The sequence below is a fragment of the Thunnus thynnus genome, chromosome 22 (assembly GCF_963924715.1).
Source record: "Thunnus thynnus chromosome 22, fThuThy2.1, whole genome shotgun sequence".
In the NCBI taxonomy this organism is placed as follows: domain Eukaryota; kingdom Metazoa; phylum Chordata; class Actinopteri; order Scombriformes; family Scombridae; genus Thunnus; species Thunnus thynnus.
The window spans coordinates 6,502,888-6,528,491 of record NC_089538.1 but is presented as its reverse complement, the minus strand read 5'-3'; the positions used below and the strand labels follow the sequence as shown (position 1 = coordinate 6,528,491).

General features: G+C 38.1%; 3 protein-coding genes and 1 long non-coding RNA gene across 6 annotated transcripts; 3 read left to right on the top strand and 1 right to left on the bottom strand.

Annotated features, from left to right (window-relative positions):
• Window positions 1-3: 3 nt before the first annotated feature.
• LOC137174296 (prostaglandin D2 receptor 2-like) lies at window positions 4-24,914 on the bottom strand. Of its 3 annotated transcripts, none has more exons than XM_067579486.1 (2): window positions 24,727-24,914; window positions 4-2,429 (listed from the first exon to the last, which is right to left on the bottom strand). In XM_067579486.1, the coding sequence occupies exon 2, from the start codon at window positions 2,359-2,361 to the stop codon at window positions 1,204-1,206; it is 1,158 nt and encodes a 385-aa protein (XP_067435587.1). In that variant the 5' UTR covers window positions 2,362-2,429; window positions 24,727-24,914; the 3' UTR covers window positions 4-1,203. The 3 variants fall into 3 exon arrangements, with proteins under 3 accessions (XP_067435587.1, XP_067435585.1, XP_067435586.1); XM_067579484.1 differs by lacking the exon at window positions 24,727-24,914 and adding an exon at window positions 21,665-21,791; XM_067579485.1 differs by lacking the exon at window positions 24,727-24,914 and adding an exon at window positions 3,932-4,199.
• LOC137174908 (uncharacterized) lies at window positions 7,699-11,965 on the top strand. The gene is made up of 3 exons (XR_010925499.1): window positions 7,699-8,066; window positions 11,518-11,643; window positions 11,751-11,965. It is a non-coding gene; the product is annotated as an uncharacterized lncRNA (long non-coding RNA).
• Window positions 19,323-21,245, top strand: LOC137174349 (Ig heavy chain Mem5-like). Its single transcript, XM_067579578.1, has 5 exons — window positions 19,323-19,747; window positions 19,854-20,555; window positions 20,673-20,804; window positions 20,883-20,926; window positions 21,042-21,245. The coding sequence occupies exons 1-5, from the start codon at window positions 19,705-19,707 to the stop codon at window positions 21,162-21,164; spliced, it is 1,044 nt and encodes a 347-aa protein (XP_067435679.1). The 5' UTR covers window positions 19,323-19,704; the 3' UTR covers window positions 21,165-21,245.
• LOC137174297 (uncharacterized) lies at window positions 22,904-25,323 on the top strand. Its single transcript, XM_067579487.1, has 5 exons — window positions 22,904-22,963; window positions 23,107-23,805; window positions 23,925-24,050; window positions 24,548-24,591; window positions 24,956-25,323. Exons 1-5 carry the CDS (start codon window positions 22,909-22,911, stop codon window positions 25,073-25,075), a joined length of 1,044 nt encoding a protein of 347 aa, XP_067435588.1. The 5' UTR covers window positions 22,904-22,908; the 3' UTR covers window positions 25,076-25,323.
• The last annotated feature ends 281 nt before the right edge of the window (window positions 25,324-25,604 follow it).

Sequence of the window (25,604 nt, the reverse complement as noted above, 5' to 3'; positions counted from 1 at the left end):
ACTGGAAATCATTTTAATAATAGAATTGGTGTGAATCACTACGGAAGCACAAGCATGACTGTGGTTATAAAGGAAGTTGTTGCAAAGGCGGTGTCATACTGAAGCGTCAGATTTTTCTTTTTGTTTATTATGGATTAAAAATGTCACTTCACAGTATTAAAAAGCATTAAATGAGTACAATAATACACATTGAAGAATATGCACAATGCAAAATGTATCTATTATAATGAACATGTTATGCATCTGTGACTTATACTGTGGTTTAAACACTTTTTACAAAGCAAAAAAGAAACTGAAAAACAATATCATATGGCTCATTCAGCAAGATGTACATGACAAACAAGCATCAGCATAAACAAAACACATGTTCTATTATATGTGTTTGATTTTTTTTTATGTTCAGCAGTAAATGTTCAGGTTAAGAGCTATAAGAACATCCCTAGTTTGAGTATTCAGTGCATACTGTACAATAATGCTGACTAACCCATTGAATGCTCTGGAGAATATAACAATTGGTTGGATGGATGGATGAGACACTTTAAGTACCATTAGTTCTGTAATAAAAGGCAGTATTGAAATAATAGTCATAATGGCTGGGGGCATGGCCAGCACAAACAAATAAAGGCCAGTAACTTATAAAGGCTGGTTAAAAAATATTGAGGAAGGCTGGAATAACTTGTGCTTATATGAAAAATTTTAAATAAAATTATTTCCACACCACTAATTCCATTAGTACAACAATGTCAAGTCGATTCTTTGCTAAGGTTCTGTCAGTGAAACTTAAGACTCCTTGCTCATGTTTCAAAGTAAAAGTGTGCCAGGAATATGGATAATGCCTATTGAGGTGCTGGGTGGCTGTGCAAGAAATGTCATTGACAGTGGTTTATCACTCTAAAGATGGAAAAAGGAAGCAAAGGGAATTAGGAGGCAACAGGAGATGAATGAAAACTGTATTTCTGTTAGAGAAGAGGAGCAGAGTGGTGAATATCAATGACTCCGTCGAAGTTTTGAGTTTAATACCAAACAGCATCAGTTGCAAATTCAAACATGAGCAGATCAGAAAACAGTGGTATCTGGCTAAAATATGATAAGATAAAAGAAAAGGCCCCGTCTCTTGTACAGGACTGTTTCAAATAAAGGGTGGTTCTCTTTACAGTTGAAGTTAACAAAATTTCTTTCACTGTTAGTGAATTCATGGTATGTTTACGTTAAGTTCTGAGCAGGGTTATCCAGATCTTCCCCCTGCTCTTGCTCCTCTGTTTTCAGGCTCGTGCTTTGAATGGAATTTCTCTGCCTAAACACAGCCCCAGTTGTGCTGACAGAGGTGCGAATGGTGCTGCGGCGCCGGGCCAGCTCTGCCAGATCCTCAGCCAGAACACTCTCCATCACCGCGCCTAAAGAATGTCTTATCCTATTGCACAGGTCAGGGCAGCTGAACACATATAGAAAGGGGTTTAGGACACTGTTAAGGAAGCCAATAGTGGCTGAAATTGGGAGGACTTTGCTTGCAAATGTCTGTGCAGGATGCCGACTGGGGGCCACCACCTCCATAACACTGAAGAAGTGGTACGGAGCCCAGCAGACTACAAAGCTCACCACCACGGCCACTACGAGCCGGACAAAACGAAAAGAGCGTCGGCAGCCTCTGCGTGCCAAGCTGGTATTCACGGCAGCATAGCTGAGGATGATGATTAGAAGAGGAATCAGGAAGGCTAGAAAGAGCTTCATGAAGGCCAAGCTCTTCCCACGCTGCTTACATAAAGATTTCAGGTCAAAGGGCTCACTAGGGAGGAGTAGAGCATAGTTGTAGTAACAGAGGACTTTGTTATTGCGTAGGGGAATGGTGTCACGGAATATGTAGAAGGGGATAGTGCAGAGCACAGCCAAGGCCCAAATCCCACAACATATCTTCCCTATTAGTTGGATGTTCCTGTAGTTCTGGGCCCAGACGGGTCTCAACACAACAAGGCAGCGATCCATAGAAATGGCTGCCAGCAGGAAGCCGCTGACAAACATGTTGAGAAAGAAAATAGAGGAATGGATGCGGCAGAAGGTTGTGCCCAATGTCCAGGTGTTACCACTGGCCATGTAGAGGGTGAAGAAGGGCAGTGAAGCAGTGGCCAGCAGGTCAGAGGCTGCGAGGTTAAGGATCCAAATGCTGATGACAGAGCGGCGGACATGAAAGCCCACTACTCCGAGGATGAGGAGGTTTTCCAGGATGCCAATGGTAGAGAACAAGCCATGCAGGGAAATGGTAAAAACACTCAAGGAACTTGTTTTGGTTGTTTGGTTTGATGGAGAAGCGCTGATATTTATCATCTTCTGGATGAGAGGACAGTAGTCAGTATTAACGGAGGCCATCTTGCAGGGAAAAGGTCCTATTGAGCTGATGTCCTTTAATTTAGCCTTTTGCTTCACACTGCTGAGATCTACAACAGAGATTAGAGCATGTCAAACTTAACAGGCAATTTACAATTTCAAGTGTCAGAATCTGTTTTGAAAGAGCAAGAAAAAACTTAAGAATATAGAAAGAGGATTGTTTCTAAAAATGTCCATTGTTATGATGTGTATTTATGGAGATTATAAGGGAAATTTTAGCTTTTGGACCTTACTGATAATTTCTCTTTCAATAAACCTGTAATGGCTATTTAATTTAAAAGCTCTTGAAAGCTCTTTAGTATAGTTCATACAGTCTTAATAACAATTCATATGGTTTCAATTCATTGCAAAAACTGTTTTAAGTTGTTCATGAAATGAAAATGTGTTTGTGGTTATAATGCTGACACAGAAACACCATTGCTGAAAGCTAAAATAAGAAAGTTGGTAGAAGTGAGAGGAACATGGGTGTACTGTTTCTCAGCTAAACCAGCCTCTGCATTGAAATGATCTGTGAGTGTTTGTTTGCACCTTTTGTTTTCCCTATTAAAATTAAGACTATAAAACTGTTTATAAACTGTAGTGAATAAACCATTTATTGATGTATTTCATTAGGAAAATGTTTGGGTTGTCAGGCTGTGAAAACTCCCGAGCCAAAATGATTTTTTTGCAACCTGGCAACCCAAAATGTATTTCTTATCATGATTTTACCCTAATATACCTTAATAAAATGACGCTGTATAACAATCACACATTTTACCGACCACCAGTTTTATTTTATATAATAAAACTGACATTTTATCCGACTCAACAAACTTTGGAAAATATAATGTCAATTTATAAGACTCTCATTTGCCATTTTGTTTGCAACCTTTGTGCTGGCACTGAAAGTCTTATCAGTCTTATCTGTGACACTACCCACATCCTCTGCAATTCGTTTCGGGCGCATTTGTATAACTATAAGCCTGTCCAATTTGAACATGTAACTAAATATGCACAGTATTAAAATATCTCTACATGCTAGAGTTTCACATAAACTGTAGTAGTCAACTCAAAAGCTCACATAATTGCTGAATTACAATAGGGAAGGTATGCAGTAAGCATAATACATTAACTTTGGCTTATTCTGTTAAATGAAGATCAGAGTGAAGATTTAGTCTATCTCTTGTTTTCAGCCATGTGTGAAAAAGGAAATTAGCTAGACTGATCGGTCAGCCATTTGTGGTTACTACTGTGCTGCTGATGCAAACTCAGCAAAAAAAACACCAAATAAAACCAAGGAGACAAATACATAAAAAATAAATTCAACAAGTCTGGCTTTGTTGTCTTAAAACTGTCCTTAAAGCCACATAATCAAGTCACAACATTTAACCTCTTTCAGTGCATATTGATTGATATATGATTTTTTAAAATTATGAGTGAAGAAATGACCTCAGTGGATATATCTGTCTCATTGCAAGATAATGACTCTGACATAGACGGCCTTTTTTTTAGCCCCTTGTACTAACCCCTTTATGCAAACATGCAGACCATCCCCATGCAAAAAATCACTCACCTGTTCCTCTGTCTTGTGCAGGTCTAATGAGGTCTCTGTCATGTTATAGTAACGTATGACACAACACACAGCATGAGCTTGAGTGTAGAAGTCAATAATAGGAAGTCAAAAACCTCAACCTAAAGACTTCTCATAAGATGAAGTACAACCAAGTGTTACACCAATGTGTTTGAGAGGACCTTTAAGAGAGTTGTTTGATATGAATACAGTCTGTTAGGTTTCTGGTTTCTGTAAAGAGACTCTCAGGAAATGAGGTTTGCAATTTATAGAGCTTTATGTATATGATTCCAGTAGTTCACACTCTTCAGTTCATGAGAATCTTGCGGGTTACTATTTCACAATCTTTCCTTTTACTGTTTGAATTTGGCTTAGTTGATTTGTTATAGCCATATTAGTTTCTCTTAAGAACTCTGTTTTTTAAATGTTCTATTATGGTTAAATTGTTGATTTTTTTGGCATCAGAACAGTATCCTTTGACCAAACCACTACTGAAACTACTTCTATGACTCAAGTATGAACATCAAAGGTTACTAATAAAACAAAGCATACTGAACTGAATATACTGTAATTTGACAATATATTAATATTTGTTCCTAACCATTTAATTGGTCTCCACTACATTACTTGTCATTTGGGACCATAAAAGGCAAAGAGTAAGTAAACAGCATTGTTTTGAAATAAGTCAGAATGTGGTCTGGCCTTGCCTAATAAGTTGGCAGCCCAATTATGCAATAGGGGTCTGTATTATTGAGCTACCAACTTAAAGGATGACTTCACTAATTTTCAAGTTGATTCCTATATTTCTAATGTGGGAAGATACCTATAAATGAATAACATTAAACTTCCCTGTATTAAAATATCACTCTTCAGGTGCAAAAGACTGCGGAAATCTGCCTTGGACTGCAAACTATTTTTCCTCATTTGTATTTCCTCATGGTATTGGTGCTTTCAAGGACTGTGTGGGGGTTCTCTGAACTCAGGGAGCACAACAATCTATCTGTCTTGTTGTTTTCTCACTCAAGCGATAGGGAAAAGCAGACAAAAAATATCAGTGTATTTGGAGGAAAACTAGTTTCATGATATGATGTTGGAATCAGAGATATGGCGCTACTGCAGTGTTATGAAGCCGAATATGTGTGTAGGAGAAAGCGACCACTGGAGCGACTTTACAGCCGCAGCCAAAAGAGAGGCGCTGCGGCCGGTGCCAGTTGAGGATCGTCATAAAGAATGGAGACACAATTAATTTTGTCAGTTGATTATGTGATAGAAATTATCAGTACTATCAGAGAATGGTTGAAGGGTATTTACACGCAACTTCAATCTGTGAAATAATCCAAATGTATGCGTATCCGATGACTAAACAGGTAGAGACATTTCTTGTTTATTCAGACATTTCAGATCAGGAAAAGACAACATTTGAGTTATCTCAGCAAAAAACAGAATGCCAGATAAGAAGCTACTGAAGCAACTAGAAGTAGACTAGAAGGACTAGAAGTAGCAAACAGAATAAGACCAAGATCATGGAAACATGTTTGCATGTTTTCTGTTTCACTTCTTTCTTGCGCTGGTGAACTGGCAGACAGAAAAACAGAACAGAAAAAAACACTGAGGTTTGATTGTGTTTTGGAATGAAAGGAAATTGCATAATTGGTTGAAGTCCTTTTTATGCACATAAAGCACATTGGTGGACACTGGCCATAATAACAATTTCATCAAGGGGATAAATAAAGTTTTACTTGTCATGCTCTAAATTTTATTTGACCTATTGACCTTTATCTGTAGATGATGATCTCTCGAAAATGAAAAAAGGAACAACCTAGAAATAAACTGTGTGAACTACCTATGATCTGCTCTATAGTCTTAAATCCTTGTAACCACAGTTTGTGACTTAGACTGAATCATTTTATCTCTTTTAGTAATGTGCAGACTGTTGTCGATACATTACAGTCTTCTGATATAACTCTGCAAACTGGTAAACCTCTTGCTTTGTATCTTTCAGTACAAGAAATAGATGATGGTGTTTCATTGCTCTGTGTTATTTAGTAGAGAAAACACATTGCGTCAACACATGGGCTTCATACTCAAGACTCAAAGCAGAAGTTACTAAACACAAGAACAAGGGAGGCTGTCACATCATGAAACATGACATACTCCAATCAGTCTTTTACATCAGTGCCAAACATCACTGTTGATAAAAATACCAAGAAATGTGGGTTCATGTTTTTTTTTCCTAGTCTGAGGATGTAAATGCCTGGGATGTGTCATGGCAGAGCAAATATAACCTACATGTTTGATTATGTTGTGTTCTGGGTTTACACTGCCTCCTGCTGGTCCACTGGGGAGCTGATAGATTCTAAAACTTTCTCTGACAGTTCCTCTTTATGAAAACCCAACCTCTCTCTGTTTTTGTGTTGACATAACACAAATTATGTCAAAACAATAAATACATCATTGTTATTGTTTAAATACATAAAGATACTTATAATTTCTTCATATGGTGATTAAGCAAATGATGATGTGACAAGGACTTCTGCTTTTTATCTCACTGCTGCATGTATTTGTGTGTGTATGTGAGAGAGAGAGAGAGCATGGATGGGTGTGTTATGTGTCTTTACATTCTATTTGTGACATGGCAAAAAAAGTGATAAAACAAATAAACAGCTCGCACACAGCAGGGCTCCAATATCCACTAGAATTTATTGCACCAAGGTGATGTTTCGAGCACACCTCTTCATCAGACTGAAAAAAAACGAAAAAAAAAACAACCCTTTGTTCATACTGAAATCAGTTTCTCGGTTTCACAATTGCTGGCTAAGCATTATGACTCAAAAGGCATAGGCTGATGACTGCATCTTTACTAGAAGTGTAGTGTTCATCATTATAGAGGTTGCTGCATCTACAGATAATCAGTTAAGACTTTTGTCACATGCCAAAATCACCCAACATACCATTTTCCCATAACTATATTGATTTGGAATCACCTTCTTTAGCACACGTGAAACATTGTGGATATGACACGGATACAAAGAATCAACACATCGATCCAAATTTGTGAACATCCCAAAAAACTAGAATGATATAATATGTTAAATTGTAGTCAAAATTGTAGCCAAAAATGGTCAATGTTGCCAACTTTGGCCATAATGTATGTAACACATATGTGATTCCTGACACATATGAGGATTTCTGACAGGATCTGTATGTATATATATATATATATATCTTATTTTTCTTTGAAGGAAGAAGAAGAAGAAGAAGAAAGAAGAAAGAAGAAGGGTCTACTTTGAGCTGATTGCTAATTACACATCTGACTGAACAAAACTGATGTGGAGTTCCCTAAGGGTCCATTCTAGGGCCTCTTCTCTTCAACATCTACATCCTCCCACTGGCTAAGACCATGGAAAATTACAAAATATCAGTCACACTTTATGGTAATCATACATGAAAAAGCTTGAATTAATTTATGTAAGGTCACCACTTTATTTGCGGGGCCACAAAAATGATGAAGTCATTAAAAATTCATTCTTAGTTAATCATGATTACACCACTTGTTATTTAACAGAATACGTATTCACTATTGTGACTGGTCTTACAGACTTATGTATGAAGAAGACATGAACATCATTAATTGAAGATTGATGATTGAAATACCTTAGTTGTTGCTATAAGCGGAGCCACCACAGGGGCAGAGGCCCACGCTCACTAGGGGCCCCGCTGGGGACATAGCGCGCGACCCGATCTGCGAGCGCAGCAGGAATAGCAGAACTCTCTTAACTTTTTCATTTCATTCTCTATGGTAGTTCTTATCACTACAGATGTAATACCCCCTCCGACCACAGTGTGGGTTGCAATGGCAGAGTGGCGCTGTCCGTATTTCTGCTTGGTGACTCCGCGGGAAGTGAGGACTGCAGAAGCAGTGATTCAAAGTTAATGATCAACTTCGCCGAAAACTTTATCCAAAATATGAGCCATTTGTGTCTTTTTATGTTTGTGGTGAATGAAACTCGTAAGACGAAGTTTCAGACAACTGAGGCTCATTATGAGCTTTTTGCGTTCGTGCATGGATGAGGCTAGACTATCCGACCCTACTGTAATGGACTACACTAAACTACAGGCTGAGCAGGGACAACAATTGGTGAGTGAAACATGTAACTTTCATAACTTATGGAAATTATGTTATGTACTGGATCTTGTACTGGGACTGACAAGCCAGCCAAGGCTTTGGCTTCCGCATTGGCTTCATTTTATAGTCCCAGAGGTTGCTGCTTAGGTATTACAAATACAATGTTACAATTTAATTTGGCAGATGCTTTCATCCAAAGCCACATACACATAGAATTAATACACAAGCAGAGAGGATCTATTCAGGAGAGAACAACACGAATAAGTGCCATGAATATCTGTGTACCTTTGTTTCAGTTGATTTCCTAATGAAAATCTGAAAATGAAACAATGTAATGTAACAATATTTTAAAAATGGAAATAGTTTGGAAATGGAAATCTGTTTTCCTTGTAAATTTGTCCTGAAAATAGAATTTTGTATTGTTGCCTTATTACAGATTTTCATATAGTGAGTCAAACACAAAAAATCCAGTTTCCATTGCTATAAAATGCAAAATTGGGGCGATTTTAAATGATCCTTGGTATCAAAAGGTGAACCGGAAGCATTCATTGTCGGTATTTTTTTCTATGATTTTAGCAGCAGGTCAGGGCAAGTATATCTGTGTTGGCACCAAGGGGTGCAATCCCCATGTTTATTAATCAAACATAATTATTTTGTCTCTAAAAAATATCTTCTTTACATCACTGGTTTGATAAAACAACCCAAAAATAAGAGTATAGGTAAGACAGGTTATGCAACAACAACTCTGACTCCTTCCATGTAGTTGTAAGCTATTTATCTAAATATGCAACAGAAAATATGCATATCAGAAAATGGATCCACTCTCCTCCAGTAGTTAATTCAAGACCAGATGCAAGTTAGCAAGTAGATGATGCACAGGCAGACATCGACCTCACACCGCGTTGCCTGTGTGTGCACCTTGTGCCACAGAAATGGATGGAGAGGCCACGAAGCAAAAGCAGACGATGTTTAATGTTCTTACAGCACATCGAAAGGCACTGAAGGTTAGTTTAGGGAAAAAAAATCTAAAGAAAGTATTTCTCTGTTGAAAATGAGAGATTTTTTTTATAAGTTGAAACAAGGTAATAGCACAAAGGACTATTATAAAAGACTGATAATCTAACAAAAAGGAATGGAAAGGAAATATAAGAGTGTTAAGTTAAACAAACATCTTCCTGAAGACAGTTATTTGACTGTGCAGTACAGTACAGCACACAGGGAGGGAGTGTTAGTGTTATCTGACTTGTGTTATGGTACATTACTGCTACCTGGTGGACGGATACAGACAGTATCCTGTAATAGGGTTTGGGTTTTGTTTTAAATAAAGTTTACACTGAGCTTCTACACTCCTTTCTTTCCATCCAAACATAACAGTGAAGAAAAAACTACGATACATTATAGCCAATTATTCTATGGTCAGGTATTGATATTTTTAAGGGGTGGACATTTCCATTTTGGCAGATATGTCTGATGAGACTAAATTAACTATGATCATAGGGCAACTGTAGGTTGTTGATGGGATCTCTGGCCATGTGAGGACATTTATTATACTCAGTTAATATTTCCAAAACCATAGCCTATGTTCTGTTAATATATAGACTTTTATCAGAAGGCATATTTTCAACCAAATAATCAATAACAGACTGTGCATTGCCAGACCTATTCCAAACCTCTATTAGTGCAACAGTGGAAGAAAACTCAACAACATGCCGCCATCAACTTTTATAATAAGTGGGTAGAGTCCTTGATATGTGCTGTTGTAGGCCTAAGTGCCGTATAGCTTTGATTATTCATTTGGCCACAGGATTAGGCTACTGTTGACAGGTTAGTGGATGTGATATATTAACAGAGGATATGCCATCATTTTGCAGCCAATTTATGTTGAAGGTGGAAAAGTTTAGAGTTTGAGAAATTACATGGGCGCGGGTAGGCTGTTAAATTTGATGAAACAGTTGGGAGATTACCCTGCATATTGTAGGCAGACCACTGTTGTCTTGCAGGCCATTCTTGCTTATTTATAGACTGGACACATATACATATAACTGAACTGTCCATGTGGTAGCTGTTGTTAATAATGTTGAAGGGTTAGGGTTAATATTAACCTAGAAAGAGGGTTCCTTATCAAGAAATATTAAACTGGAAAATGAAAAAACAGAATTTTGGGCCTTTTTCTATAAATTCTATTTCATGTCAGCAAATGCTTTGATATCCATTTTTTTCCGAACTGAGTGACAAAACCATCTTTTAAAAAAGCCCTGTTTTTCATTTTCTGACTTTTGTCTCAGAATAGGAAATCAATTGAGACGAAGGTACACAGATTCATGAAGCCAAGTTCAGGTCCAATAGGGCAACGGACAGTGCATAGAAGAGTACATAGAGGCTAATACTTTTTTTTCAGTTCATCAGTGTGGAAGTGTTCACAAAAGAGCTGGGTCTTTAGCATTTTCTTAAAGATTGAGATATATATATATATATATATATATATATATATATGTGTGTGTGTGTGTGTGTGTGTGTGTGTGTGTGTGCATATATATATATATATATATATATATATATACACACACATTATGACAATTACAGAATTGACCTTCCATTACCTTGAAAACATGAGGTCTGCTCCACCTCTCAGTTCTTTTGTTTGCCACTTCCTTTCTTAAATAAAATTTGGGACTATACATTCACATCTTGCGCTGCACCATTACTGCAGTATAATTTCTATTCTTACAGCAGTTCTATTTCATTCAATTTTGGCTCATTTTTAGTTTGCATTTAATTTTTCTCTTATAAAATTCTATTTATATGTGTCTTTTTATACTGCCTTGTGTTTTCTTAATGCCCTTTTTATGTCTTGCACAAAGCACTATTGAATTGCCTTGTTGTTGAAAGGTGCTATACAAGTAAACTTGCCTTGCCTGTGAATCACTCTAATCACCCTGTGGGGCTGACTGCTGGCCACAAGGCAACAATAAACATCTCTTCCAGAAAAGATAATGCAGTTGTTGGCGCCCTCCTCAGGCCAATCAATGTAATGTTCAAATAAAGGAGATAAGTCATGAGAAGCATCATTTAAATGCACAATAGAGATACAGAATCACAGGCCATCTCAAGCAAGCCCGGCAAACCTCATACATCTGATAAAGCGCATCTAAACCACAAAAAGTTCAATCAAAAACAGCCAAAGATGTCCTAGAAAGATTGTTTTAGGTCACCTAGAGTCAGTGGAAAATTACAGCAGCTGTGTGAAAAACAAGCAGTTTTTTTGGATCGAGTACAAAGAAATATAGTAACAAGTTTTGAGCATCAAGAAGTTTATTGTTTAGATTCTATGGAAATGTTCTATCTAAATACAATGAGAAAGAAACCTACTAAATGTCAATATAAGAGGTCAAATCAAAGCTTCTCATATCCTTTTGTACAAGCACTGACACCCACAAATCTGCACCACCTGTTTTACGTGCAGACCTTTTGCGGTTGAAAGTGTAGGTGTTGTCTTCAAACCCTTTGCTGAATACGCCATTACACTGGAACACCGGAGAGTGAAGGATGTTCAAGTTCTATGTGCTCTTGGTTCCTCTCTCTAGAGCCTGTAAGTCACTGCGCACAATCTTTTTCATATTGAAAATGAATTATAGGTCTGAGAAAAGCTTTTCTGTACCGTCAGTGGTCTTTAATTTATCTTCATCTGTGCTTCAGATGGTGCTCTGCTCTACGCTAACCTCGGAGACAATGTGACTTTGCCATGTTCCTATGACTCCGGTGCCAAATATCTGTGTTGGTATAAGCAGGTTGCAGGGGAACAACCTGAAATAATATCCTCTTTCTACAAACATTTACCTGACTCCAACAACTTCCACAACCAGTTTAAAAACAACAAACGATTTTCAGTTCACACCGGAGAAAGGTTCTACCATCTGTTCAAAGGTATATTTTTTCATCACATTTTTTCCATCAGATTTTGTCTCTTTTTTCTTTCGTGACCCTGTCTAAAATAAAATTTCTCTATTTTTTAGAGTCCCGTCACTTGTCTTTTCTCCAGCAGCCGATTTCCGACTCTGTGCAGGCAGGAGGCTCTGTGACTCTGAACTGCACAGTGTACACTGGAACCAGTGACAGAGAACACAGCGTTTACTGGTACAAAAAGGACTCAGGAGACTCCCACTTGGGAATCATGTACATCCACACACACAGCAGCACTCAGTGTGTGAAGAGCTTTGAGTCGGAGTCTCCTGCACAGAGCTGTGTGTACAGTTTATCGAAAAGGAACGTGAGCCTGTCGGACGCTGGGACGTACTACTGTGCTTTGGCTTCATGCGGAGAGATACTGTTTGGGAAAGGAACAAGACTAGATGTTGGAGGTGAGCAACAAATATTCTTTTCAATTTTATCCTTATGTTGTTAACCTATTTAGAATATGCATTGTTGATATCAGTCTAGACTGATACACTTTAAGGGTGAAAAAATATGCCTGTATCATTAGGACAGGTGTGTCATTCATATTTCTTCCTATTTTTTTTCTAGTCTATGCTTTTATATTTTCACAGGGAAACAGCATGACACTTTGCCTGTCTTGGTGCATGGTCTGGTTGCAGTTCTGCTTGTGTCTGTCATCTTGAACATCATCCTAACCTGTATCCTCTGCAATATGGCCAGGAGAAAACACATTCATTCTGGAGGTATACATGGCCAATATTTATTAGAGACAAAAGGCTAGTTTACCCAATTTCTATTCCAATACAATGGAGGTGAATGGCATGTAGATTGTGGTGGTAACATTAAAAATGTAATTTTTCTCATTTAACATCACCATGTCTTTCCACTGTGAACTCAATTTATTGAACCTAATTTCCATCAAAGACATAGTGAACCAACACTGAACCCTTTAATGGCAGATGACTAGAGGGTAATTGCTGTAAAATCTGATTTTTTTTTCTAGGGCCGCACCCCCAGCCAAGTGCCCCAGAATACACTGCTGGCAGTCAGGTTGGCTAGTAAAATCATCCAGACATGCCTGTTGACACATGTCATTTCTCTGAAATAAGTTTTGCATCCCATGATAATTATTTAGTCTTCTTATTTCCAACAGAATGAGGAATCTGGTGCTTTGCAGTACGTGGCGCTGGACTTCAAAAAAAGGCAACGCAAGGGCAGGAGACAGAGGAGCACAGAGAAGGAGATGATTTACTCTGGACTGAGAGTGTCAGACCTGGACTGATATTTACTGTTGAATCAAACCAAACCTTCCAAAACCTGCACTGCCCCTGCTCTCTTTCTGACTCATGTCATTCCAATTATTATCAACATCCTTCATGAGATCAGCTTTTGTGGTTTTAATACTTATGATCATCCTAAATCATGAATATGCTGTACTGCTCCATTAAATGTTTATTCTTATAATAAAAATATAATTTAAAAAATATGACTAATTTATAGTTTAAATATATTTTTCTTGTTGATTACAATAACTTTATTAAGGACACAGCTCATGGGGGTCTGTAGAACAATAAAATACAATGATAAATAAATACACAATATCTAAAAAAGAACATTTACAATTAATGCACTGTATAAGCTACAATGGGTTTGTGTGACTTTACTGTGCTGCCTTCTACTGTACATCTTTGGCTGTGGATGAATTCAGTATCAGCAGTTCAGTGCAGTTAAGCTCTCTGTCAGTAGGGAGCAGCAGCCCACCTAAAATAAATATAACCGATCACACAACACACAGACTGTTGTGACCACCAGATAGCTAAAACTGGAAAGACGTGATGTCAAATATCTTTTTTGAGTGAATTCACCGCAGAGAGAGGCTGAACTGCATTTGAACATTTCAGAGACAGAACTTGTAAGGTGTGTCCTGTTTGCTCTTAACATGCTGTAGCCATCCGCCCATGGAGGGATGTGCCTGGAGGTTTAGTTGTGGTCGCCTGACATAAAAAGCTTGCTTTTACCCTTCATTCAGAATGCTCCGGTGCCGTGGATGCAGCGAATAGATTGATACAAATGGATATGTCAAAACTTTCTTTAAATTCTGTTTTGACTTGATCACTGTTTTGATGCTTAGAAATAAAAAGTGGTGCCATACTCAGACGATAAAAACTTATGATCACATATTTGTATGGTTTGGTGGATGTTTTGTTCAAACTTAAAGGTTTGCTGTTTCTCTCTTCCTCTCAAACTCTCATCAAGTCAGTGAGCTGTTTTCAAGCGGTAACAGCCGAATGACTAATGAGAAAAAGAAAAAAAAGTCTCGCTTCTGAATTCCCGCTCTGGTCAAGCTCTCACACTGTTCTACTTAAGCGGTTTTCTCGCCCCCTTCTCTCCCCCTGCCCCCCCTCCTAACAGGATGTCTATGTGGTTTTATTTGTGATGCTGTTTCTTGTTTGTTTGTTCCAGTCGCTTCACTACAACGCCTCTGTTCTTTCACTGCTGATTCTGATGTATATTTTTACACTTTAATGTCTGTTGGGTTAAAAACCAATATACAAAGTCACACTTTTAACTTCATCTAAACAAAACAGCAATGATAACAATCCATCCACATTAGTCACACTGCTGACTTGAAGCTGTCACACCAGTTATAAAGTAAGGAGGAGGAGGAGCCCTGTGACAAGGTCACTGGAGGCCTGTCTTTGCTTTCTCTCTACTCTGTAACCACATGGCTTTTGTTCCTATTTTTAAAATATATATCTTTATAAATGTTAAGAGAAACATATGAAAGAATAATAATGCAAACTTGCTAACTTAGTGTCATTTGCAGCATGCAAATAGCAAAATTCTTGTGATTGCAACACAAGCCACAAAAAAGGTATTTGATCTTAATGTTTTATAGTGCAGAAGTACAAAGGAAGTATATTTGCCTCTAACTGACCTGAATTCACTTCTTAATACCAACAGTGCAGTGGAAAAAAAATCCAATATTGCCACAAGAAACATGGGCTGACCAAGCTGGTGCTCTGGTAGCCAGCTAACAGTTTCTGACGTATTTTCAACAGTTATGAGAAACAACTTGACTACAGAAAACAAATTAAGAAAATTCAACCCATCTTATCCACAAAAGGCCATTATCAAAGTAATGTGTAACTTGTAATTTGTGACTGAATCGTAAAAATGGTGATATGAGATGTAAAAGATCAACAGTAGTGAGGTTTCTCTGCCTCCACTGACTCCTGTTATAAAGTCTCATAAACAGCATAAAATCTCAAATGTGATTTCCCAAAATATTCAAGTGGTTTCCAAAAAAAATAATGTTTATGGTTTGGTGGCCAATTTAAAGTTCAGATAAAGTTTGATGAAGTTGTAGGACTTCAATAGGGAGTGGCTTTTTAAAAAATATTTATGGATAAAGGACTCCACCTCAAAATTACATATAGTAGCATATACATCTGTGATAAGGAGTCTTCAGTTGTGGTTTTGATGTGAAATGGTCAAGTATACTGTACAAAACACACAAACCACACACAAAAACAATTCTGTGATAGTATTTTGTTCCAAATTGTCCTATAAAATTAGCAAGTAACTCACCAAAATTGAAAGCTAAGACGACAAGAGTGGTGCAACTCACAACCTGCTGTCAGTTTCACACTATTCCACAGCAGCAATAACATACCTAGAAGTGAATGTGCCAACAACAAGGCAAGGAAGAAGAGGAGGGCTGGCATGTAAACATGTAAACAATGCATGCATTCAAAATAAAAATTGGCTTTGCAAATTTTTGATGATATTTATTAGACTAGACAAGGATACACACAAGTTCTATGAGCTGCCTCCTAAGTCATTTCACACAATAAGCTCATAATGATACTGTAGCTTTCACATCGTCTACACTTGTCAAGGTTGCAACCATGCATGCAGCAACTCTGTGTGGCCCCGTGGAGGAAGGAGACTCTGCAGGTCAAAGGTATTTGTTTTGAATAAAGAAAGGAGGAGCTGGTTGTATAATGAAAGCTGAGCTGACTAATAATAAGAGCATCAACTGAAGAAAGTCAAATTTAAAGTGAACCAAAATAAAAAAAAGCAAAGTACCAAACTAAAGTAAAAGAGTCCTCCAAACACCCTTTTTTGGGAAGTGCAGCACAAACACGTCAGTAATGAACACTTAGCTCCAAATGACCTTGAAATAACATTGAAGGCATAATACAGTGCAGAGTTGTGCTTGGCAAACAGCTACATGCTTAACACACTGAAACCACAGTTAACATTTACTCTCAGTAATCCATCTCTACCTTTTTTGCTTTTCTTTAAGAAATATGTTAATATAAAGCACCGTTTAATTTCTTCATTGTTGGGTGTATGGTTTGTTGTTTCAGTTTAGCTTTGACTCATCTGAGAAACATTGAAGATTAGGCCGTCCTACTGTCACTTCTCAGGAAGTATGGGTTCAAGTGAGAAGAGTGTCGGTCAGTAATGGCTCATCTCTACTGAGTAAACAGCCTTCTTCTTTCACCACAGCTTTGTTAAAGCATGTACGTACTACCACAAAGATCAAAAGACATGTTTGAGTCACACACAGCAGCCTGCTTCTGCTAGGCAAAGGTCTTCTGCATGAGTTGACAGTGCTGTTACATCTTTCAGGGTGAGGCTGAGGGAATTAGACAAAAATACTAAATTGTATTTAAGGCGTGAGAACAGATGCAGATATCTGATAACAACCAGACCATTTCTTTCTCACTCCAACAGAAACACAAGCTCCTACACAATTGTACAGTATAGACACACAAGTGTACATGAGCAGTGAAATCTTTTAACCACGTGTTACAGTCAAGTACCCTGAGTCCATTACACAGCATTCAGCCCTCTGTAGCAGCTAATGTTTGGAGGACAGTACCTGGATTTTTGTATGTTTCAGGTCATGTGCTACTTTAAATTACTACCACCCTCTTTCCAAAGCCTGCACTTTGGAAAGTATACCTGGGCATCATTTTGAAACAACTTCCAACTGAATTACCATGCCAAAATGATGTAATTCTGACAAAAATAGATCCAAGCTTCATGAACTAATGATTTAACAAAAACCAACAGATGTATGGGTAGGAAAAACACATTTGTCAGTCTAAAACTCTACGGTATGTTTTAGGAAATGGTTAGAAAACACACAGACAGGTGACAAGTTAAAGGACAAACTGGTACAGGCCTGAATGCTTGACGCCTACAGTGAGGGGATCTGGTGGCTCTGTTATGCTTTGGGGGGCATTTTGCTGGCATGGTTTGGGTCCACTTGTTCCCTTAGAGGGAAGGGTCACTGCAAATCAATACAAAGTTGTTCTGAGTCATCACCTTTATCCTATGATGAAACCTTTCTATCCTGATGGGAGTAGTCTCTGCCAGGATGAAACTGCCCCAATTCATAGGGCATGAGGGGTCATTTAATGGTTTGATGAGTATGGAAATGATGTGAATCATATGCTATGGCCTTCGTCGTCACCAGATCTCAACCCAATTGAACACCAATGGGAGATTTTGGACTGACATGTTAGACAGCGCTCTCCACCACCATCATCAAAACACCAAATGAAGGAATATCTTTTTGAAGAATGGTGTTCCTCAGCCTTGGCATTGATTTTATAAGTCTCTGGAACTCTTCTGGAGGGATGAAAACCATTTTTCTAGCAAAATGCCCCTCAAAGCACAGCAGAGCCACCGGATCCCCTCATTGTAGGGGTCAAGTATTCAGGCCTGTACCAGTTTTTCTGTTAATTTGTCACCTGTCTGTATGTGATTTGTCATAGGTCTGATAAAATTGTCCACTTTATCTCCTGTTACAAATAGTAAAACCAGCTATCTCAGACAGTTGTGTTACTAGCATAATAAAAGTTATCAGTGTTAGCTGTTTACGTTCCACAACAGGAACTCATTCATTATGAGTATAGTTATGTTTTTAATCATGCTAGCAGTTTGGCTCTAAGGATGGCAATGTTGGCTTAGTTGGTCCACCACCTTGGTCTTTGGATGGCCATGACATGTTGTACAAACATTCATGGTCCTCAGAAGATGAAGCCCATTGACTGTGGTGATCCCCTGACTCTTCCTCTATTGCTAACATGAGGTTGACATTTTTTGTGTTTGTGTTTTTGAGGGAACATTGCAAAACCCATCAACAGAGAGTGTGATATGCCTACATATAACTATGTGTAATAGAATAGGAATGGAAACGAGGCCATCTCAGAGTGTGGTGCTCTCTTCCATTTCTTCCCTTTTTTTATCTTAACCTTCTTCCTCTTTCTACTTACAGAGATTTTTGAATGCTGCACTTGGCATTGAGGGATAACCATTATATATAATATAATGTCTCAAATAGATAAGGTCTATTTGATCAGCAGAAGGCAGTAATCAGTGGTGGAAAGTACTAAAGTACTGTGGAACCACTGTATGAACCACTGGACTAAACTAGCTAACTGTATATTGTAGTTCAAACTAGCTCCACCTCCAGCAGCTACAACAGTAACATGCTAATTACACACTGATGCTTCAGTAATAATAATATAATGATGTCATATATAACAATATATCAGTCAGAGGGACCAAACCACCACTTTTACTGTGATACTTTAACTATACTTTGCTGATAATACTTATGGACTTTTATTTAAATAAGATTTTTCACGCTGAACTTTTACTTGTAATGGAGTCGTTTTACGTTGCTGTATTGGAACTTTTACTCAAGTAAAGGATCTGAATACTTCCTCCACCACTGGCAGTAATGAAACATCAAATTAATGCGGTCTGCCATTAAAAAACACCAAAAGAAGAACAAAAACAATGGCCCTCGAAAACATTGGTGTCACTCAGTCTTTACATGTGGTTTCATCTGAACAGACAACTTCTGATGTTGATGTGAACAAGTCAGTGGGTGTTGTCCCATTCCAATAAAGGGTTATGGGAATGGATAAGGACTAGAGACTAGGGACAAGGGACTAGGACTAAGGACTAAGTCCTGGGACAAATGCCACATCTGACCTGAGAGGCATCACCGACTTGTAAAGACATATGTAATTAACTGTAAGTTATCAACATTAACTTTAAATTACTTTACTGGATTACATTACTTGAACTGGTTTATTTCTGCCTTCTGCCCACACACTCCCTCCCTTTTTTATGTTTTATCTTATATGTGTTATATATGTAATGTTACTGTAATGTTATGTGTTTTTGTCATGCATGATCTTTACTTTTTTTGCTTTTGTTTTTAAGCACATTGAGTTTATAGTTTTTAGTAATCCTATAAATAATCATATATACACACCTAAATCTAAGAAATAGAATAACAAACCTGTGTCATGACTGAAGAATACAGCATGTTTTTCCAAATGGAAATAAATCACCTCTAAGCACATTGCATATAGTGAAACACCCAATCTCCACGCCTCCATTCAAAAATGGACTTGAGAGAATTTCCTTTTCATGGTATACAAGCATGTTGTCACACTTGCTGTCCTCCAGTGTACAGCAACAAGAATATAACCAAACAGACTTGATCAATACCAATTACACCTCTGGTCACCTGATCACATTGATCTTTTGGGAGAAAACAAATCGCAAGTCTGACTCTAGACCAAACCAGTCACCTTAGCCAATCACAAACAGCCTTCGTCTCCTATAAGAGTTGGGTGCGATCGTCAAAACACAGCACACAGACTGCAGAGCTTCAGAGATGATGCCACTTTGCATTCTACTTGTATTTCTCAGTCAATTATGTGAGTATTTTACACATTTTTCTCACTGTTTCTACTTGTAGGAATATAATTTTGAGGGATTTTCTGGTTTTGAAAGTATAATTCATATATTTTGTTTCTTATGCAGGTCAGGTACCAGCTGTTCACGAGATCTCAAGTATAACTCAGGATAGTGGTGTCAGAACAGCCAAAGTTGGGGGAAATATTACTTTGCAATGCCTCTGTCAGGAAGATTCTGTAAATTTTTTCTTCTGGTACCAGCAAACATTGGGAGGTAAACCTCAGCTCATATCATCACGGATGAAGCACATCACAGAAGCAGAGATCTCCCCCGAGTTTAAGGAGAGGTTTCAAGTTCTTGCAAAAAGTGGAGAAAGTATCAATCATCTTAGAATCACAGACCTTCGCCTGTCGGATTCAGCAACATATTACTGTGGGATTTTAGCATTCAACGCAATTGAATTTGGACAAGGAGCTTTCCTTCATGTCAAAACATCACTGTCCAACATCCAAGCTGTTGTCCATCAGCCATCATTACAGCCATTTCAGTCAGGAGACTCTGTAAATTTGAGCTGCACAGTACACGCTGAACCATGTGTAGGGGAGCAGAGCTTCTACTGGTTCAGACATGGTGCGTCTCAGCCTGCAGTCATATACCCCAGAGCAGGACAATACAAAAACATCTCCAATGAAGAGTCTGTCACAAAAAGCTGCACTATAAACCTTTCTATAAAGTCTGTGAGCTCCTCTGATGCTGGGATCTACTACTGTGCTCTGTCCTCCTGTGGGGAGATTGTTTTCGGAAATGGAACAGAAATCAAGATTGCAGGTATGTGGTGGCAGCTGATGTTGCATAACATTGTTTTTTCCATTTTGAAAAAGTCATGAATGAACTTTTGTATATGAAATGGGATTTGATGTATCTCTTCTCTTGATTGCATGTTAGGAGGCTCGACTAAAGACTCCATTCTCCTGGTGTATTGTCTGAGTGTGGCATTGGCAGTTTTCATTATTGTGCTCCTTGTCTTGGTTTTCATTGTGCACAAGTTGAAGAAAAACCTGTGCTCTGTCTGTCATGGTAAGATTTTCAGAATCAAGGTTTTCAAAATGTTGCCATGTTGACCTGGCTTGATCATTCCTCTATTCTGATTTGCAGGAACTGTTTCTCATCTGACATGTTCTGCAGCCTCTGACGTTGCGGTAGGTGAAATGAATGTATAACGAAAAGCCAAATTCATTCCTATAGAAACAACCATCATATTTGCTCCACTTATATTTCTGTCATTATTTCCTATTGTTTATTTGTCATTACCAGAGCCAAGATGCAGACAATCTCCATTATGCTGCTCTGAGTGTGAACAGGAACAGTGAACGACACCGCCGAGAGGACAATGTGGAGAGTGTTTGTGTGTACTCTAAAATAAAGAGTAAAAAATAGTGAAGTAGAACTTTGCTTGTCAACAATTCACAAAAATAAATGTAAATAATATGGAAATAAAGACAATAAAACATTTTAGCAAAATGTGTTTGCAGTGTTTTTGGATAAAATACATTCTGAAAGTGTTCCTCAGTCACACAGAGAAACTTCTTCGTAGAGACAATATGGAGGCAGATTTAGACAAAGCAGGCTCATGAAAATCCCCTTTGTTCTATTAATACCTTCTTCTACCAGAAACGTCAACAGAGATTGCACCATTTTATCTCGCCGGCTCTCACCGTTTACCTTTCACTTTTGCGGTGAAGGTGGTGTGAAGTACAGAGAATAAGTTTCCATTGGTGGAAACACAAGTCCCTAGCTTCAACACAGGAAGAGTGGCCTGTAGCATTGAGTTCACAGCGTCTTACAACTCAGTGAGCCCAATCTCACAGGACTGTGAAACAAGTATCATGTCCAAGGTGCAGAAAACAAATGACTGAAAAAAACTGATTTTTACATACCTCCATTCCAACAGCTGAGATGTATTTACAGAAGAGTGCTTTGAGTGACGCTTTCATTTCAGTCTGTTTTCTTCTTCTATAAATAACAAACAAAAAGTTTCAATCATCCCATTGTTGCACAATTTCACTATTTCAGTTCCCTAAAACTCCGGCCCAAACTTGACCCAAAGCTTTGCTTTTTAGGAGACTCCCAGTTTTGCAATGTTTTGAGGAAGTTGACATTTTATGCAGGTCCACAAGTCGAACTACATGAGGTTTTTCTGGTTAAAGAAGTTGAAGTAGTGGATAAAGTCACATTGAACAGAACATACAGGAACATTTCCAGTGGTTCCTTCACTACTTTTTACATTAGAAGCTATACTAAAGTGGTGGGCAATATGGCTGCCATATAATATCACAGTATGTCATGATATTTAATGAAATATTTTCTGCAGCTGTCAGCATTAGAAGCATAATGTGCATAATGAAGGAGATCAACTTTCTTACTGTTCACACAACCAAACTGGCATTTTACCACGTCTTGCAGCACATTATGAATACGACTCAACACAAATAAGCACAACTTCATCTATACCATCACTAAAAATGTCCATAAGAAAGAATATTATAAACAGGCTACTATAAGGAGGTCAGAGGTCAATTTTAAATCTTATTTTCAACCTTTCCATTATTGCTAAAATGTGTCTTTTGTAACATCACAGATTCTAACCAATGAATAAAAACACGCTTTAGGTTTTAAGTTTAAATTTATCAACTTGGTGTCAGGGAGAAAACACACATATTATATGTGTCCTATGAAATCAGTAAGAAACAGCAGGTCTGCAAATACCGAACAGTGATGGGAGAAAGGTCAAGAAGATGCAGTGTTAATGGTCAGAGTTGCCATAACCAGTTTTATACAGTCTTATCTTAAGACTGAAAAAACTAAGCTAAAAGTAAGAAGGCTCCTTCATTTATACAGCAGATGATCCCATAGTTTTCTCATGTACATTCATGCATATTCAACCACATTAACTTTGGAATATGATCATCACAGTCATGTGTAAAACCTGAACTCGCAACTCTGCCCTCTTGGAATCAGTCCTTTGTAGACCAAACATGAAAACTGTGGGAGGCACTGAACATGCGATCAATGTTACTTTAACAGAGTCTTTTCTGATTGGCCAATCAAACACAGCCTTGTTCCTCTGAAAAGTAGAGGATGTATAAAGATTCTCTCCAATGATCACGGTGGTTAAAACAAAATGACATCTCCAGTTTTTGTTTTGTATGTGACATGTCTGCTCTTGGGGCGAATGGGTAAGCTGCATCTTTTACATTTGGTTTCCTTTATATATCAATATTTTTGATTTGTTCTGTCACACATTATGTATGTTACAATATGCTCCCTGTCATGGTGTAAAGTTAACTGTGTATTTGCTTGGTCTCCATTTCCTCTTCAGCTGCTATTACATCTCTGAATACATCATCATCTTTACGCTTTGAATCAGCTAATGTTGGTGAAGATGTGACTTTGGAATGTTTCTATAAAGATGATGCTGCAGTGATGTTTTACTGGTATAAACAAACTCTGGGACAGAAGCCAAAGCTGATATCTAAACTCTATAAACATGATACAAATGGCAATTTTCAAGGTGAATTTAAGAACCATCCACGCTTAGGACTGGAAGCTAGCCTTGGTAAAAATCACTTGAAGATCACAAATGTGCAAATTTCAGACTCGGCTACTTACTACTGCGTAGCTGGCTATTCATATTTGTATGAATTTTTAGAGAGCATTATTGTCGGTGTAAAGGATTCAGGTTCAAACATCCAAGCTTTGGTCCATCAGTCGGCATCTGAGAGCATCCAGCCAGGAGGCTCTGTGACTCTGAACTGTACAGTACACACTGGGACCTGTGATGATGGAGAACACAGTGTTTACTGGTTCAAAAACTCTCAAGAATCTCATCCAGGAGTCATTTACACACATGGAGGCAGGAATGATCAGTGTGAGAGGAACAGCAACACACAAACACACACCTGTGTCTACAACTTGCTGATGAAGAGTCTGAATCTTTCTCATGCTGGGACCTACTACTGTGCTGTCGCCTCATGTGGACAGATACTGTTTGGAAACGGGACCACATTGGATTTTGAGCGTAAGTAACTTTGTAGCAAAGATGGCCTCATTTGTTAAGTAGTGGAGGAAACCTTATAACCAAATTTGATGAACAAAGAAAGAAAACTCTGTAATGTCTCCTAATGTTTGGATCTGCAGATGAGGAAGACTCTCTTGTCTTGGTGTATATCTTGAGTGGAGCTTTGGCACTCACCACCATCCTGGTTGTTTTCCTGGCTTACACAGTATATACAATGTTCAAGACAAACAGCTGCCAGTGCACAGGTAGGCTAAACTGCAGTTCCTTATATTTGGAGTGTGTAATGTACGTGATATTGAAGGGCAGTAATGTGGACATTAGTAACAGTAGTAGATTTTAACATGTTCATTTGTACATTGAAGAACATGCACATACCATGAGAATATACTGTGTATTTTTTATTTTATGTTTCATCAGCTGCAAACATCATCAGTGTTGAATTGTTCACTTCTGCTTCAGATTTATAGTCAAAAAATCCTGGAAAAATGAGCCAGTCAAGAACGATATTTTTTTAAATAAGAATCTGAAATGAAAACAGTATCCTAAATAAACTGATGTAAGTTTAATAAATACTCAAATCTGGCTTCTATATTTAAGCGCCGCCTCGCCCTGCAGTTTCGTGTTTGTCACATTTCAGTGACCGATAAATCAGAAGAACTGTTTCATTACTTTCAGTATAAATGATCAAACTAAGTTAAAAAGGAATTTTGAAAAACAATTTTGTTGTTTTTTTCATGACTAGACTCGCAAGCAAGACCATCAGCTGCCGCAGCTCCAAATGCAGAGGTAGGTATTTAAGTGCGCTAATGTCACTGTAACATATTTTACAGAATGAAAACAGAGCACAGGGGAAACATAATACAATACAAGAAGAGCAACATTTTTTAACCAATTAGAAATAGTGCAGTAAGTGCTACATACCCTTGTAAAGGTTGATTGTAGATTGTAAAACAGTTTCCAATGGTAACTGTGGGAGACTGAATTTGTTGTTGTTGTTGTACTAGATTACATTTTAAGCTTCACAAAGGAAGTTATTTTTGCAGGAAGTTTATATTGATTTGCATGACAGTGAACAGAAGTTGCTGATACTTTTTTCAATGCTTGTCTGTATCAATAATGAGACAAACACTGTTTTATATTTTATTACCAGGGCTACCAAGATGCAGATAACCTCCATTACGCTGCTTTAAGGGAGAACAAGGTCAGCAGGTCAAGACGACAGAGGGACGACACCAGGACTGAATGTGTTTACTCCGGTGTGAGACAGTAGAGCTGAACATGTTTCATTTGTACTTTGTGTCTCTGTGACAAGAAGAATGAACTGAATATAATATAACCAAATAAATACTTTCTTTCAGTTACAGTTGAGCCAGGGTTCTTTGATGTGATCTGTTTTGTCAAAGGTGCCATATTTCCATTCTCACTATGCCTGCAGTTAACAAAGTACAAACACACGACCACACACAACACATCTCTGTGGTGTTTGTGGAGTCAGATATTTGAGAGAGAGTTTCTGCAGCTGTCTGCATCAGTCTCTAAGTGCTGCACTGTTAAAGGCATGATGTCACATTATTTTACAAAGCAAAACCATCATCATATGACAGAAACACTATTTCAGAGTCAGAGGGACACATTCAGCTTGTTGTGCTAACATCCTGTGTGTCTGGTACAGACGAGACTCCTCTCAGGTGTGGTAGCACGTTCAGAAACATCAGAACCGGCCCTCTCACAGCAGGCTGGTGACAATACTCATCAACATGTGTATTCTGAACACACTCTTGCACTGATACTGTCTATTG

Excerpts from the sequence above, each read along its gene's own strand:
- LOC137174296 (XM_067579486.1), bottom strand. The coding sequence starts at position 2,361 with ATGGCCTCCGTTAATACTGACTACTGTCCTCTCATCCAGAAGATGATA.
- LOC137174297 (XM_067579487.1), top strand. The coding sequence starts at position 22,909 with ATGACATCTCCAGTTTTTGTTTTGTATGTGACATGTCTGCTCTTGGGG. Across the intron at positions 23,806-23,924 it reads GACCACATTGGATTTTGAGC|ATGAGGAAGACTCTCTTGTC; the intron begins GTAAGTAACTTT and ends TTGGATCTGCAG. Across the intron at positions 24,592-24,955 it reads CCGCAGCTCCAAATGCAGAG|GGCTACCAAGATGCAGATAA; the intron begins GTAGGTATTTAA and ends TTTTATTACCAG.
- LOC137174349 (XM_067579578.1), top strand. The coding sequence starts at position 19,705 with ATGATGCCACTTTGCATTCTACTTGTATTTCTCAGTCAATTAT. Across the intron at positions 20,805-20,882 it reads CCTGTGCTCTGTCTGTCATG|GAACTGTTTCTCATCTGACA; the intron begins GTAAGATTTTCA and ends TCTGATTTGCAG. Across the intron at positions 20,927-21,041 it reads CTGCAGCCTCTGACGTTGCG|AGCCAAGATGCAGACAATCT; the intron begins GTAGGTGAAATG and ends TGTCATTACCAG.